The sequence below is a fragment of the Mytilus edulis genome, chromosome 8 (assembly GCF_963676685.1).
Source record: "Mytilus edulis chromosome 8, xbMytEdul2.2, whole genome shotgun sequence".
Lineage (NCBI taxonomy): Eukaryota > Metazoa > Mollusca > Bivalvia > Mytilida > Mytilidae > Mytilus > Mytilus edulis.
In genome coordinates this window covers 64,939,355-64,957,371 of record NC_092351.1, presented here as the reverse complement: position 1 = coordinate 64,957,371, position 18,017 = coordinate 64,939,355, and the positions used below count along the sequence as shown (strand labels likewise).

Genomic DNA, 18,017 nt, shown 5'->3' with positions numbered 1-18,017 from the left:
GTATACAATTAACGTACGTCCTTGCATTTAATTATCAATATATATTTATATAAACTAACATTTATTAAAAAATAAACAACATATATATATAGAAGAATAATTTATTAGTTCCTCAACAAAACAAGAAAAGAAATAAAGAATTGACACAAGATTTAATCTTTTTTTTTAATTAATCAAAATATACTTCAAATTCTAATAATAAAATACATATATTTATGTATTAATCTAAAATGCATTATCGAGTAGAAGGGGCGCAACTCGTGGTATCAAACCGGTATACTGAACGGATCTAAACAGGGTCTGAAAATTTTGAATGTTCTTTTGTATCCATGGTCTGTTTTGGTCTGACACGGTCTTAACGGGTCTAAACAACCCGCTAGACGATTCAGTCTTTACCGTCTTGACATGCCTTAACGAACTGATTTACCTGATGAGGCTATCGATCTAAATGGCGACTTAACGATCTTAAATATCTTGACGATTTTTTCTAGCGGTAAATCCAGTCAATCAAGATGTGATCAGACCAAAATGACCGTTTCAGACTGAAATCGTGCTACTAGTGATACATCTTAGGTAAAGATAAAAAATAGATATGAAACTTTGCAAGCTTGATCTATAAATTATCACAACCATGCATTGGAATATGGAATTCAATATTATTATATGGAAAAAAAAATACGTTACAATCTTAGAAAAAAATATACATCTTCTTTGACAGGAAAAACATTCAGAGTTTTTCCCCTTAGTTAACTATTCTACATTAGGTAGATAGATCGGTAACATGAACCTTTCTGCATTCAATATTTTCAAATGAAATTTTTTGATTGCCTTGTTCAGATGTGGAAATATTAAACAAGACAGACAGAGCATTTTACACCTGTAAAACAACAACAAAATAAAAAGGTCAAACACAACGCAATACCAATTATTGTATGACATACAATCAAATGATAATATGTGAAATTATAAACAGTTTTATCGCACCAATTTTTAGGTTCACGAAGAGGGGAACGGAAGTTTGGTAACCAAATATCGAAAAACCAACAATTCCGAAAACAAACCAAATCGACAATAATATTGTTAAGCCGACATTCGCCACCCTGCTAATCGTAGCCAATTCATTGTCGTCATGGTAGTCATCATCGTCCTCGTCATTTAATAGACGTACTTGACTACACATCATAAGTGTTGATTTGATGGTTCCAAAACATCCACCAACGAGTAAATAAATTGGTAGCTTTCGTTCCTTTGGACAGTCCTCCAGATACTTTACTCCTACAAGAAGACACGATTGCAATCTTGAGTATCAAATGTATTATCTTACCTCTTACGTTTCTAGTAATATGATTGATTTGAAACAACCGTGTGGAGACCGTTCATTTTTCATATGAGGTTAATAGACGGGCATAATTGAATACTCGGTTAAAGATGGTGTTACGTCCCATTATAAAAACAACACGTTGTTGATGAAAAACCTAAAAGGTTTCAGCAAATCTATTTACACATAATTTGATTTTAGTTTTCGTATCAACTCATATTTTTATTTCCTTGTAGTTTCTGATAATCCTGATAGTTATGAAAGTAGATGTGTATGTGTTATGATGTCAATAATCTTAATGATATAGTATCTACGCTTATCGGAAACGAAAATTAAAATAAAACAAAAAACTATTAATATTTTGCAATTGGCGCGTTTTTGTAACCGTGCCTCATACATAACCTTTGCAAAGGCTGACTTGTATACGTAGAAACGTATAAGTAATTATATGATAAAAAAAATCCATATAAAAACAGGTTACAAAAAATATATTTAAACAGAAATTTATAGAATTGTCTGCATTTTATATTTATGTTCTTCAAACATACAGTACCATATGCTCTAAATGATTTCTTTTTTTTTGTTTTCAAGATTATTTGTTACTAAGATTGTGTTTGCGTAAGATGTATCGAAGATTATAAATGAAATTATTAAAAAAGAAACTAGTGTCTGCTCTGATATCTTTTTTGTCAGCCAAATTCGTATTTATTCATCTTTGACAGTCCTAGATTTTTTTATTGTAAGGTTGTAGTGAATGCGAATGTGAACATGATTATAGATATCCAATTAGACAAAAACATTATATTTGCTCAAAAAATAAAAACTTTACCAATAATTTATCATAGCGATTGGCATGGACATCAAAACTCCTGTTAACACCGTCACTGGTCCTGAAATAATATGTTTATGTATCATTTAATTTCACCTACATTCGTGTTCGTGTTAGTATGGGAGTTACATGTAATTGTTTCTTTTGCTGAAATGTAACAGTATCTAAATTGCACCCACTACACATTTGCAGAAAAAAACATCGACAATTTTGAAGGTTTCTAAAAGACGTTTAAAACAATATTAATTGTATAAATACCATTATACAAATTCCTCAACATTGCTTAATTTGCATACAATTAAACGCGAAACAGATGGAATTACCAAGTGATCTTTCTTTTTACAGAAACGTCAATATTTCAGCAAAAGTTAACTTAAAAAACAATAAGCAATTGCAATATGGTAAATACTTTATTTTTTTACAACAACAAAAAAATAGAACGCATGTATGATCTATTGTCAAATTCTTTTACAAATGTGGAAAAATAGTAGCTGAACACATATAGGTACACTATGGGTACTCTTACGTTAGATAAATGTGTTGTCAGTTTTTTTTTTCTATTTGTAAGTCGGATTTTGTTCTGTGGTTTAACTTTTTATGAAAACAAAATAAAGCATTTTGATTATTCGTCACATGCTTTAGGGACTTAGAACATCGGGAACTATACGTTGATTCTATAACTTTTTTTATAGGTTGTGGAGTGTTTTTTTCAAAGCACTTTACCTGTCATGTTTGCTTGATCGACTTATTGATGCTGTTTAGCTACACTTTCAGCAACATAACTGTTCACAGCAGCCAGTTTCTGTTATTGATAAATTAGTCGGAAAGAACCACCGACATACGGCAGGTAATTAGAAACCCTGGTCAATCAACATTGGATTCGAACGCACCTGTGTTTCTCTGCAACGTGCTGAATTGAAACTCACAGCCCCAGTGTTGACAGGCTGATGGTAAATTGGATAATTTTTTGTACCAATTGGTCACGAGGCCCTGATGTTAGTTTTAAATGTAGTGAGTGTGGTTATAATGGTCCACTTGCGTCACTTTTGCTATGTATTGATTGTGTGTTGTCAAAAAGTAAGTCAAATGTAAATCTGTCTTATAGATATAAAGAGAGTATGATGTTGCACTTAAAACCATATGACTACAGGTAAAATATGCTGTGTAAATACAAACATGAAACTGTAAAACAGTTAATGAAATATAATTACACCTTAGATATCTTCAATTATTGATAAATGGTCCAATCATTTGAAAAGATCCAAATAACAACATGATGAAAAATAAGATATCATAATTTGACAGTCTTTATTTAGAATTAAATAATATTCATTATTTGCAAACTGTCATTAGATTGTGCATATAAAAACAGCCAGCAGCATTATAACTTTTGTTGTGCATAAGAAAATGTGAACTTAAAATCTATTTAGTTTATCTGATTTGCCACTAGGATATAATTAATAATATCATTTTATCCTATAAATAAGATCCTCGTGAGTATACATGAAGTATTTGACACTGGACGTTTCCTATAAATCAGATTCTCGTGAATATACATAAAGTATTTGACAAATTAAGAAATTAAAAACGAGCACACAACAAAGCAGTTTAACACATACTTTAAAGATATAAAGAAAAGTATATTTCTTCGAAGAAATTAAAGTGTTTTTGATTTTCTTGTATGTTGTATTTCCTGGAATCAAGCAAATTAGCAGAACTCAATTGATAAATTAAATATCAAGAATTGGCGTCTTTTGTAGGCGGTCACTGTAAGATAGTCAATAATAAACCATCTAATACGTAGCAAAATATTATATTTTCATATTATGATGAACGTTAAAATACTAAATTTTGATATAACACTTCAACAAGTATTGCCATTTAGCAACTTTTAGCTGTATTGCATATTGTGTCTGTAATTTATTGGTGAGAGAGTTGGAGAGTAAAATCAATTTTTGGCAGGAACATTGACATTTTAACTGAACTAATACACAATTGTGTTTAGGGGCCAGCTGAAGCACGCCTCTGGGTGCGGGGTTTTCTCGCTTCATTGGAGACCCATTGGTGACCCTCTGCTGTTTCATGCTCTTTGGTCGGGTGTTGTCTCTTTAACACTTTCCCCATTTCCATTTTCCAATCTCAATCACATTTATCACTAGTAGGATTCGAACTCACAACATTCGTGTTGACAGGCTAGTGATACATTAGTTGGACTTTGTAATCAAGGCCCTGTCTCCCTATTTAGAATCTGTTCTGATACCTGTATTTTATATAGATACGCTTTGAATTGTGCACAATGCAACAATGACTGAATGCAGATCAGTAAAAAACATGTCTTTCTTTTATGTACAAATACTAGTTTTAGTTTAATATGCTTAAGAAAATCTTATTGAAAAATGTGAAGTTTTTCGAAATTATATTTTGTTTTCTTGTTTTCCGTGAACCTGTTTTATATTTCAGTTTTACTTTGGACTTCAAAATAACATTGATGATTTTTTTTGGTACTTAATAGGTATTCAGCATTTCGAAAACATCGGAAGATTCATTTTCAAAATGTCGTTGTAATGAAATAGGTATGATATCAAATTAGACCTATACGTTATCAATAATATCATATCAAACCTGTCATTGATAGTTATCACAATGAATGTGTTAATCGTTATGTATACTGTGTACATGTACCACACACTATTAAAAATGCACGTTGTATAAAATCACATGTTCCGTTTGCCTCCACCATAGCCTCACACAAATTACTCATCAGGTTAAAAGAAAAATCAGGTTCTGACGTGTCCCTCCATAACACAACACTACCATAGTTTGAAGGTTTTTCGCTCACTATACTATGCTGAAATTTGAAAAAAAACATTTATTTTTTTCAGCAAAAGATACTAAAAGGATTGAACACAGATAAACAATAATACAAATGTAAAGTCATTTCGTTAAAGTATTATATAGTAAAGATTAAAGTCGAAATGGTCATAACTTAAATGTCGGCATACCAATGGGAACAAACTGTGCCCCTCTACTTGCTGACTTGTTTCTTTATTATTATGAGGCTGACTTCATGCAGGAACTTCTTAGGAAGAAAGATAAGAAGTTAGCAATATCCTTTAACTCTACTTTCCGCTATATAGATGACGTTCTTTCACTAAACAATTCAAAATTTGGTGACTATGTGGAACGCATCTATCCCATCGAATTGGAGATAAAGGATACTACAGATACAGTTAAGTCAGCTTCATATCTTGACTTACATCTAGAAATTGACAATGAGGGTCGGTTGAAGACAAAACTTTACGACAAAAGAGATGATTTCAGCTTTCCAATTGTGAACTTTCCATTTCTAAGTAGCAACATTCCAGCAGCACCTGCATACGGGGTATATATCTCTCAATTGATACGATATTCCCGTGCTTGCATTTCCTATCATGATTTTCTTGATAGAGGGTTACTGCTCACAAGGAAGCTATTAAATCAAGAGTTCCAAATGGTGAAGTTGAAATCATCCCTTCGTAAATTTTACGGACGCCATCACGAGTTGGTTGACCGTTATGGAATAACCATTTCACAAATGATATCGGATATGTTCCTCACGTCGTAACTACAATCCCCTTCCCTTTCATGAATTTGACCTACCGAATTAGACTATTTACCGGATTTGTAATCACATAAGCAACACGACGGGTGCCGCATGTGGAGCAGGATCTGCTTACCCTTCCGGAGCACCTGAGATCACCCCTAGTTTTTGGTGGGGTTCGTGTTGTTTATTCTTTAGTTTTCTATGTTGTGTCATGTGTACTATTGTTTTTCTGTTTGTCTTTTTCATTTTTAGCCATGGCGTTGTCAGTTTGTTTTAGATTTATGAGTTTGACTGTCCCTTTGGTATCTTTCGTCCCTCTTTTAAACATAAAAATAATACTTATTATGATTTATGCTATAATAATAACTATTATTGTATAGCAATATAATATTTCCCACAGAACGTAACCAAAAGTTAGCGTGCAATAAATTCTAATATTGCACTAGTGCAATTAATCTTCAAAATTCATGACGTCATCAACGTTTAAATCTTAGTTTAAACCAATTTTTTACTTTCAAATATTATATTGCTATACAATAAAAGGGTTATTGCATGAATATTGGGGAATATTGTCCCTCGTAGAACATATATTGCACTCGCAAGCTCGTGCAATATAAAATTATACTCGGGACAATATTCCCCAATATTCATGCAATAACCCTATATTATCAGTACTATGTTATGTTGTTTGTTTGTCTTTTTTCATTTTTAGCCATGGCGTTGTCAGTTTGTTTTAAATTGATGAGTTTGACTGTCCCTTTGGTATCTTTTGTCCCTCTTTTATATAAAACCCTAATATTGAGTGTACATAATTTAATTAAGAATAAAAGTTAATGTTATAAATACAGGCAAAACATAAGTAATACATGTTTAAAACTCGAAAATCAATTTTGAATTTACAAGCCAAGGGAGATAACAAGTAAAAAGTGATCGCATGTACTTTAAGTTGGATATGACTTACTAATGAAATTAGAAGTAAAACAGCCATTCAATCAATGTGAGATGTTTCCAGTGGACGTTATCCAATCAATAAACCGGTGTAAAGTATTTGTCACCAGCGGTTCGGACAAAGGTCAATCAATCAACCCATGGTAGAATGACCCTATTATGAATAACGGATTCAAATGGAATGACCTTGTATGATTAAACGGATTCCAGTGACAAAATATGTCTTTTGTCCATTTCAAGAAATCCTGGCTCAAATTTCAGTATTCTACACACGCTTGTCATCTTTGTATTCATTTTATTTCGATGGATACCAATTACCGTGGGTTTCTTGGGTTTCCTGGGTACCGGTGAACCGTGAATTCATATGTTCATGAATTTCTTATTTTGTATATGCTTTGTATGAAGAGATTGGAAAAACCACGAAAACATTTCCACGAGAATGAGAATTTTCCTCAATTAGCGAAAATTGATACACATGAAAGTAGATGAATTTAAAATATATTATTACAATAAATTGTTCAATTGTTCAGTGTCGTTTAGAAGATGGTCTTGTAGTGAATGGTAGAATAAAATTATCAACATAATTGGTTTTCATTGTATAAGCAGATTTAACGGCGGAAATTTCGTTGTTTTCAACCGTTTCTAGAGGTCCCAAATATACATTGGAGTATCTGGTTTCAGACCGGCATGCTTATGGAATTGATTACATTTTACCTGTATTTTTTAGTATTTGGTTGTCATTTGAAATGTGTTCTATTCCTTTAATCTTGAATATTATCTTATTCGACTAAGGATTTTTAAGAATCTCATTGTTTTGTTTCTTACTTCGATTAAGAGTAGTAATCAATTTCAGGGTGAATAGTCTCGAGTTGTTTCCTTGAACTATTTATTGCGTTTGTGTTCTCGGATACAAATGTCCGATATAATGAAGTGAGGTAATGAACAAATAGTTACTGATTAGAAATCAACCACTATTATTGCTTCCATAAGATTCTTAGTAAAAAAAATTGATTTGAAAACTTGCGCTACATTGATTCTAAATCCCCCGAATTAGCAAATCAGTTTAAAAAACAAAAATATGTTATTAACATTAGTTAGTAACATTTTAGCAAAATAAATTGATTACAATTTCGTTTATTGATGAAGGTCGTTCGTTGATCTTCAATTATCTTTTATATTGTATTCTCTTTTGTGGCATACCATCTCATTTTATTGTTGTCCCCATCGTAGTAAAACATGTTTAAAGACAATGTATGTAGATATAGGAAGATGTGGTGTGAGTGCCAATGAGACAACTCTCCATACAAATAACAATTTAAAAAGTAAACCATTATAGGTTAAAGTACGGCCTTCAACACGGAGCCTTAGCTCACACCGAACAACAAGCTATAAAGGGCCCCAAAATTACTAGTGTAAAACCATTCAAACGGGAAAACCAACGGTCTAATCTATATAAACAAAACGAGAAACGAGAAACACGTATATATTACATAAACAAACGACAACTACTGTACATCAGATTCCTGACTTAGGACAGGTGCAAACATTTGCAGCGGGATTAAACGTTTTAATGGATCCAAACCTTCTCCCTTTTTTCTGAAACAATAGCATAACATCACAACAAAGAAAAACATACGATAAAATATCAATTGGCATATATATAGAGATTAATCAAATTTGTACGCAAAATGAAAACAAAGGCTGAGCTGCATTTTATATATATTCCGAGCTTGTTATTGAACTGAACAATGAAGAGAATTAGTAATCAGCTAAATATCAAATGTTGTCCAGTTGATTGTACTCAATTGTCATTTATAGTGGCTTTTTCTACATAGATTGACTTCTCCTATTTTTTTTCAAATCAAATTTAATCCCAATTCAAACGTATAATTCCTGCTTAAATCATCATTATGAAATATTAAAACACAAATATTTCGACAATAATGTCTAGAATGAAATGTTTTGCTGTCGATAGCTTTGTTTATTTATTGTTGGAACACGGATCAGACTTTGCTGATTAGTCTTTCTAAATACCGTCAGACAGGCAATGACACAATCTTAGCATCCATTTTAATTAACCCTATATATTGTCATTCAATTCCAAGATTTGCAATGGTAGTCAGTGTAGGTTTAAAATTGAAATTATGTATGGCAAACACGCCGTGACAATGAAGAAGACAGGAGGTTGATTTTAAACCTAAAAAACATGTGTCTTTGATTGTGCTGTAGACTTGCTCAATTTAGTATATTTTATGCCCAGGAATAGATTACCTTAGCCGTTTTAGGTAAAACTTTTTGGAATTTTGGGTCCTCAATGCTGTTCAACTTTGTACTTGTTTGGCTTTTTAACTTTTTTGATCTGAGCGTCACCGACGAGTCTTAGGTAGACGAAACGCGCGTTTGGCGTATTGAATTATAATCCTGGTACCTTTGATAACTAATTATACATGTTATACCGTGCATCAAAATTGCAAGGGAGCAAAACAAAGACAATAACGAACAACCAGAAAGCATCTGTCGAAGTAAAATTGACGATACCATCACGGTAAAAACGACATAAACAAATCTCATTCAACGAAGGTATTTCTGAAGTAAAAGTTTAGTCTTATTCAATTTCTAAATCCAAAGTTTTGTGTTTTATGTTTAGTCTTATTCACTTTACGTCTCATCCTATTTCTGTATTTGTCAGTGTAATGTCTTAAGCCTGTAGGTAGTTGCTGTATATCATTTTGTTTTTTTACTTCATTGTTTTGTACATATCAGGCTGTTGTGTGTTCCTTGTCGATTGAATTGTTTTACTTCGGGACTTTTACAGCTGTCTTTGTTTAATGTATTTTTTTCATTGTTGAAGGCCATAAAAAAAAACTATTATTTGGTAACTTCTATATTATTTTGTGTCCGGCAGAAATTTGTCTCCTTTGTACATGTTGTAATCCTATCTTCTTTTTTTAATTTCAGAGCTATCGATTAAATCAAAATTCGTGATACTTATGCAAGTCAAATTTTGAATAAAGCGTGCTTGCTCGTAACATAATGTATTGACCATGTTGACTGACAAGAATAATGGTTGCATGATAAAGGAAAAAAAGTATGAAAAGTAAAACGTTCTTTGAGGAGATAAAAAGATTTTAGCTCTCAGTGTTATATCGACGGTGATCAAGAGCGAATGTATAATATAATGGTTTCATTTCATTAAATTCCAAATATAATAGTTTCTATCTTTGTAATAAAATCTGCATGACGTTTTCAATTATATTTTGCTTTCTTGTCTATATGAATGACGAGAGACACCTTTTGATTAATAGTCGACAAGAGAGTCTTCATTCTCATGAATCAGTATTGTCTTACGAGTTTACATTTCAAATTAAAATTCTTCCATACGATGTACATATCTGATACATGTGATACCAGCAGCTTCAAAATACAATTATATACATTCAACACACGGGAGTTGGATATAGTTACTTTATGACATATAGACAATTTATTTAATTATGATTCATGTCAAAATGCCACATTTTGATTGGCTAATATGAGGCAGATAATTGACGCTATCCCATGGTAAATAATATACTGCCCTTTATGGAGACGCTTTAGCAAGTGGCGCGTTATTACTACAAATTGTTGTTATGTACGAGAGTTTATGGTTTATTACTTTGAATTAAAAAAAAATAGACAGTAAAATCAGAATATTTACTATAAAATCTAAAACAAAATATACTGAGAGTGAGATAAGCAGATTGTTATTCTTCGAATTGTCGACCTAGGTTTCGCCACGGTTGACAATAGTTTCTCGGAGTAACAAACTGCTCTAACGATATGTGAATTCTTACAGAAGTTACTAAGTTTTAAACTCCATAATTCACAGCTACCATTGATAGAGTTGGCCCTGTTTTCATGCAACTTTTCAACTATTTTGCATTTATACTTCCTTGACCTTCAGATATTTAGTTTCCAGCGTCCCTGAAGAAGGTAAATAGTGAAAAGCGCTTCAGACACATGGAATTTATAACGTGTTGTTTTAATTTTCAAAATATTTTATGTTCTAACTGGTTCCCTGCATCTTTCAAAGGACACAGTTATTGTGCCTGATTGACATTTTTCAAACGTCTTTATTCTTATGAACATTTATTTTTTATCCAAAACCGCCAAAAGAAATGTGTTAATCGTACATTTAATACATCTATTGAAGCAGTCATAAGCACGGATAATACGAAATTATCCCTTTTGAAATATTCGTCGCTTTGCTGAAGTAGATTGTATGCCCAACAAACACACAAAGGATAGCAAGTAACGTCCCCTAAAACCAAAGAGACTGACGAATGAACATTGTTATCAACATACGGTAGTCAACAAGAAACGTGGTATCTAATATAGTAATTAATTTAAAATTTATAAAATAAGACGGTCCGACTCTACAAAATTGACAGACTATTTACAATAGATACCAAACATGTTCTAACATAAATACGACCTTAAATATTACAAATACATTAGAACAAATTTATTCAAAAATATCAATCATGATAAAATAATTGTTATGAAAACAAAATATCAAAGTGACTTGATACTAAAATGGCTTCATTCTGCCAAGAAATATATTTTTTTCATGATTAAATTTTGCTTTCAATATTTGTTACAAAAATCTTTCTCTTGTATATTCAAACAATTGTCAACAAATCATGTGTAAAATTGAGAAAGGATGTTCTGTCCTGTGACTTTTTGTCCTATCAAATTTGAGAACTTTAAAAAATGTATCAGTCCTGTGACTTTCTGTCAGTTTACCTGAAAAATATGCTTGCCTTACAGAAAGAATTTTGTATCTGTTTCCCCACATACTGAATGTTTTAAAACAGGTGTATATAAATTATAAATATACTAGAGAGACAGCAGCCCAGACCAACAACAAGTAAAAGGACAAAGATGAACTTTGACTAATCATGCTCACAGGGCAAAATCTATATAAAAACTGACATAGTTCACATGAAAATAAATAGTCTAGGCCACACTAATTTTATTAAAAGTTCTTTGGATTGATAATATATTTATTGCACGCTAACTTTCGGTTACTTTCTGTGGGAAATATTATATTGCCATAAAATAATAGTAATTATTGAACATCACACACCAGCAGCTATACATATATGTACATGTGAAGATTAGTTGGTTATTGGTTCTAAAAAAATCCAGTGGCTAATATTTCATGCTAATTTAGGATGTGACAGTTATCAATTCATTAATATACAATATGTTAGTACAAATAAGTAATCTTGAAAGGCTATTATGTTTTTTTTTCTTTGATGCCTTACATCGCAGGAAGACATCAAAGCAAATATTTAAAACAGTCTTCCAAGACGTCATAATTATTTTGACTAACAATATGTAGGGTTATGTCTTGTATTAGGCCATCCCGCACAACCACAACCTTTTGAATGCCCCACATGTTAGGACAGTAAGCATTGTAAGTTAATGAACAGGGTTGAGTCCAGTCATTTCAAAGGGCAGATTCAAAGAATGTAGGACAGAAAGTCACATTGTATATAAACGTCTATGTCTACCCTTTCAAATGAATTGATCTTCCAAAAAAAGGTGTGTGTGTGGGGGGGGGGGGGGGTCCAATCACATTAATAGATTAACATTTCTTTAACAAGCCTGGGATCATTATACTAGTATAATAGTTCAAGAACAAGCCCACGTACATTCTAACTTAGCCTTTGGACAGGTTACTATGCACGAGTGTGGTGATAAAGAACGTCGATTCATTCATGCATGCACATTTTTCCTTTGAAGTTCGAAATCTTGGATCCATGATCATTCTAAGACTTGTTTTAAAATATTATTCATTTCTACTCACCAATTGCAATTTACAGCTCAGCTTATAATGTACTATATTGTCCCTTTTATTATGTCTACGATTTAGTGTAAAATAACTTCGCCAAAGCGATGTTTTGCCGACATGAATACAACAAAAATAAAGGAGGGTACGGTAACGTTAAATCGTTTACTGGTGAAGAATTATTATCCGTTGTTTTTTTATAAAACTTGACAGATTTGATTAATTATCATCGGGAAATGTCCCTAATGGCCGGGCCTAAAGGATAGTAAATCAAATTAAACCAGCTTTATTATGCTGCATACATGTTATATATGTAATTCAGTCATTACATTTACTTCAGGTAAAAAAATAGGAAGAAGTAAGAATTAAATTGATTATTTTTTATTTAATTAACATGATTAAGTGGACGTGGTAGACGTTTCAGTTATCATAAACCGTCTTCTTTCTAATTTTTATTTTTTTCTTAAAAGGTTTCTAAAAGGTTTCACTCGTTTTTTGTCCAAATTAATAAAATCTGAACACGACTGTACACGGTCTGACATAATTTTGTATCCATGGTCTGTTTTGGTCTGACACAGTCTTAACGGGTCTAAACAGCTCGCTAGAAGAATCAGTCTTGTTAAACTTGACATGCCTAAACGGACTGATTTACCTGATGAGACTATCGATCGAAACGGCGCCTAAACTGTCTTAAAAATCTTAACGTTTTTATCTAGCAGTAAATCCAGTCAATCAAGATATGTTCAGACCAAAATGACCGTTTCAGACTGAAATCGTGCTACTAGTGTATATAGACTTAATAAAACCCATGATGTAATTCGGTTACTGACATTAAAAAGACATTGAACAGACACATAAATATGCAGCTGAATTAAATAAGTGTTAATCAATCGTTTATTCTTGTTACGGATATTTACTTCATTTTTTTTGTTATAGTATGTTATCCGTAGATTTATTGCAATTTGTTCACAATTACTTTCACTATGATTTTGACAAAACATTTTGGAAGACAGCTATGATTCGCGAAGAAAAATACATACAATTCCCTAGCGCCATTTTCGCGCAGACAATTATTTTTCTTTCTCAGGAAAACTTTGTGCTACTGTATTTACATTTGTCTAGAAGCAAAGCCATAAACTCATCAGAAAAACTATCCTTACGTAATATTACGCCAAACCGTGACAAAACCAAGAATAATCTGCTCCTGGTACATTCTCGTCGAGGTCGAGGTCAAATACATATGCCATTTACAAAGTATTTTATTTAAAAGAAAATACATGTAAGACAGGATCTAATACAAGTGTATGCAGACTGTGTATTTCTAGAATTTACAGTGTTTTCTGATGGTTTATACTAACCTCTAGGTGTCTATTGGATTGAATAATGTGTCTGGCTGCTGTCGACTTTCACAGTTATCTTCATATATATTATATGTTTATAATCATCAATAATGGGTTATATGCACTGACGAAGGTATAGACTTGTTGAAACATATGAAACTAGTTATTATTAAAGTATAATCGTGATTGAACCAATGCATGCATATACGTCCTGATCAACGTTTTTTTTTACATTTATTTCAAATTTTACCGCACCGAATTAATTTTTGATCGGAAGGTTATTCATATGCGAGTATATTTCCGCACTTTACCGGATGGGGCCATTGACAAACAACCAACACAAAGCCCGTGAAGCACGCAAAAATAAATTATTTGATACATTTTTTTTATATTTTCAATGCGTTTTAAATTGTTAGTTAAATTTTACCTTTAAAGTTAACATGTTTTCTTCTCTTAAAATTGAACTTTGTGATAGACTTATTAATTTCAAACGAGTAGTCTCATTGTTTAGATCACTGCATTTGGGAAAATATCGGTAAATAAGAGAAACGAAGACAATTATTTAATAGCAGTATGAATGATGATTTTTATTATATAACTGATTTTCTCCTACAAAAAAGCTTACATACGCTTCAAGTATATAAATCATATTCAACTTTTATTTTAATTTGAACTTTCATATGACTTTAAAATCAGGCCAATGCTAGTGACGAGATATACATGTTTTGTTAGCTTAATTCCATACCTGGTTATCTTGATAAAAAACAATATAAAGACACATATGTTATCGTATTATAAACAACAAATGTAATCATTTTGTAATAAAAATAATTCCTTACTACAAAAATATTATATTTACTTGTGTACGTAATTGTATTTAACCCTAGCAGTCAGGGGCGTTACTTAAACAAGTAATTTTTAAAGTTACTTATAAAAGTAATTTTTGTTTTTAAAAATAAAAAAAATAATTTACCTCTCTGTGATTACCTTTAGATAACTCTGGTTCATTTCCAAATCAATCTATCATGAAGGTAAGATAAATGATACGAATTTTAATCAGTCTTATCTAAAAATGATGAACGGTTCTTTATATTGGTTTGTAATCATTTTAATCGTTTCAAATTTATGAAATTATATTCGTACATCAATGTTTTTGAAACACCAATAACAAAAACTGAAATATATTGAATTGATACATTTTGTAAATATTCAAAATTATATCAGAAACCTAAACTTAATTATAAATAATAAACCTTTAAAGGGAGACAATACTCGCATAACTTTTTCGAATTGGCACTTAATACAACGGAATGTCACTCTTGCATACAAATGGCACATCAATATAATTAATCAAATGTGCAATCGCGTTCCACCTTCAATGATGATTATAAATTATAAATATAACCAAAAGCTGTTAATCTATAGATAGTAAAGACTAATGAAATCTAACCCACTGTTAAAATATTTCTTTGCATTTTTTTAAAACTTCCGCAGTAAAATGCTTGAGCCACTTGACTTTCATAGCTCATAATTAACGTTTTTTTACACAATAGTTGAATAGTAGCTAAAGATTATTCGCTTCTCAAAGTGTAGGACGCAATAAAAATCGTATGCTTGCACCATATTACCCCAAAACAGATTTCATTAATTTCTGAACATTTCGACATTTCTTCGTTAAAACCGGTTTTAAACAAATCACAAGTACGTGTTAAGATCCGACTAAATACCTATATCCGAATATCGTCAGGTAAATTTGCTATTTTATAGTGTGCATTTCTATATTGTAATATAACACCCTTACTTCAGATTATGGTAACAGTTGGGGCCTGTCAAAACGTTTAAACCCACTGGATTTGTTTGCAAATATCCTAAGGCAGCAACTTGTACAGGTTTATACAAGTAGGACCGTTGTTTTTTTATTTGAATGGTTTTACACTAAATTTTTGATGGTCATTTTAAAGCTTACTGTTCGAAATTATCCAAGACTACGTGTTAAATGCCGTTCTATTACCTTTTATGGTTTAGTTATGCTAATTAGATCTCAGATAAAGAGTTGTCTCATTGGCACTCATACTGCCTCTTCTTATACCTAAATAGATATATACATGTCAACACACTTTGATGAATTAAGAGCAGAGACATGAATCAAGTGTTACATAAAAGTTAAAACGATAAGATATCCACTCAGGATTTATTTATGGCTATGCTAAATTAATCCGTTTTCCACGTTTCTTTATCTTTATGTCATTCTTTCACATTAATACAAAAATGTTGATGAAAGAGATAAAGCAATGGTACTGAAAATATATATTTTAGGTTACGATTCTTAACAGCTAGTTGAGCCAACCTTAAATTCTACCTTTTTCGACCATAAAACAGATAACGTTAATCTTATTTATCTTTTTGATTTATTGTATGATATATAATCTTCCTTTTTGCATTGTCATTATTATAACATTCGATGAGTATAGATTATAATTTTAAACTTTTTTTTACAGTACCCTGTAGACACAAGCCGACGGATTCAAATCTATACAAATCCGGTATTTGTTTGTCAAGTTCGTATTTTGGAATTAGTTCTGTTGTTTGCAAGTAAACCGGCAGATATTTTGGTTCAAATTGGAATTCTTAGACATTAGAAAAAGGTCCATATAATCCAAAGTGTTTCGAGCAAAATTATCTACTCACTTATTCTAAATATTACACATATGCATATAAGGTCTCAGACTATGACTCTCCTCTCTTGGTAATACCATTGGTCTTTGGAGCAAACTCAGGAAATTTAATGAAGCAGTCACATTACATTTATAAATGATATGTCTATAAAACTGTCAACCGCTATTTTTTACACTAACTGTGGTGTCAAAATCCTCCGAAAATTTCTCCATCATTGTTTACCAATTTAACTTAATTTGGCGTTTTATATCATGTAAATAGTTTGATGTGAGCGTCACGGGTGAACACAACGTGTGTCTGGCGTACAATATTATATGCAAGATATCTCTAATGAGCATTATGAGAACACAAAATATAATACAAATTTATATCTTTTCCACACCATTAGAGCATTTTATACATGTTAAACAGCAACAAAATAAAAAGGTCAAACACAACTCAATACCAATAATTGTATGGCATACAATCAAATGATAATATGTAAAACAAAACAAAAAAGTTTTATCGCACCAATTTTTAGGTTCATGAAGAGGGGAACGGAAGATTGGTATCCAAATATCGACAAACCAACAATTTCCGAAAACAAACCAAATGGACAAGAATATTGTTAAGCCGACATTTGCAAATTTAAGGAACCATCGACAAGTATTGTTCGTTCGGATTTTTCAATCCTCTAACCTAAGCTTATATAAATCAATTCTTTACTCGGGAGGCGTAAATTTGTTCTAGGGTATTGATGATTAAGAACAAATTACAAAAAAATAAAAATTAATGTCGGACGAGCATTGGTCGTGTCGAATTAAGGTTTTATCCATTTACAGAGCTCGTCTTGCACATCGAATTTAATATAATGTATAATTACAACACCAACGATCAATGACCATTGTATTTATCAAAAATGGAAAATTATACCATGTAAAATCACGATGACAATATATTGATATCAGAACCATTGTAATAGAACAAAGACTATCCTTAATCGGCACTATTTATTATCTCGGAAGGATAATGACACAAAAGAAACGAACGATATCATTGACTTGAGGCAATTGTATGCTTTATTTTTAGAGTATATTGATGCTTTCAACTTCTTTGAAGATAATTCTAGTGATTTTTACATCATAGTGAAACCTTACGCCTAATCATTCATTACTTGTAAAAATGATTGAGTAGATTAGTGATGTGAAAATAATCTTCTTTCTTTCTAATTATGTCTATCATTCGATGTCTGCTTGTTGTCAGTTGCTGTTACTTATAGAAGTAAATCCGGATCCTAAATGGTATTATTTTCGAAGACGTCATTGTTAAGAATACAGCAATTTATCAGTGATATATTGAAAAATCAGAAATAAAATGTATAAGCATTTATAGTTTCTAAATTTACTTTTCGTATAATGGAGTGGAAAATATAAGTATCTTTAATTGGAAATGCTCAGTCATTATGTTGATGTCTTACATTTCACTTTATTTGTGAGCATGGTGCATTG

The 18,017-nt window shown here is 31.5% G+C and overlaps 1 protein-coding gene across 1 annotated transcript in view; it reads right to left on the bottom strand.

Moving 5' to 3' along the window:
* Nucleotides 1-922: 922 nt before the first annotated feature.
* The window catches only part of LOC139486084 (uncharacterized), a 55,964-nt gene continuing 38,869 nt past the window's right edge, over nucleotides 923-18,017 (bottom strand). The window contains exon 4 of the mRNA XM_071270783.1: nucleotides 923-1,275. Within this exon, the coding sequence (XP_071126884.1) occupies nucleotides 944-1,275 (332 nt within the window). The 3' untranslated portion in view covers nucleotides 923-943. The remainder of the gene's footprint in view (nucleotides 1,276-18,017) is intronic.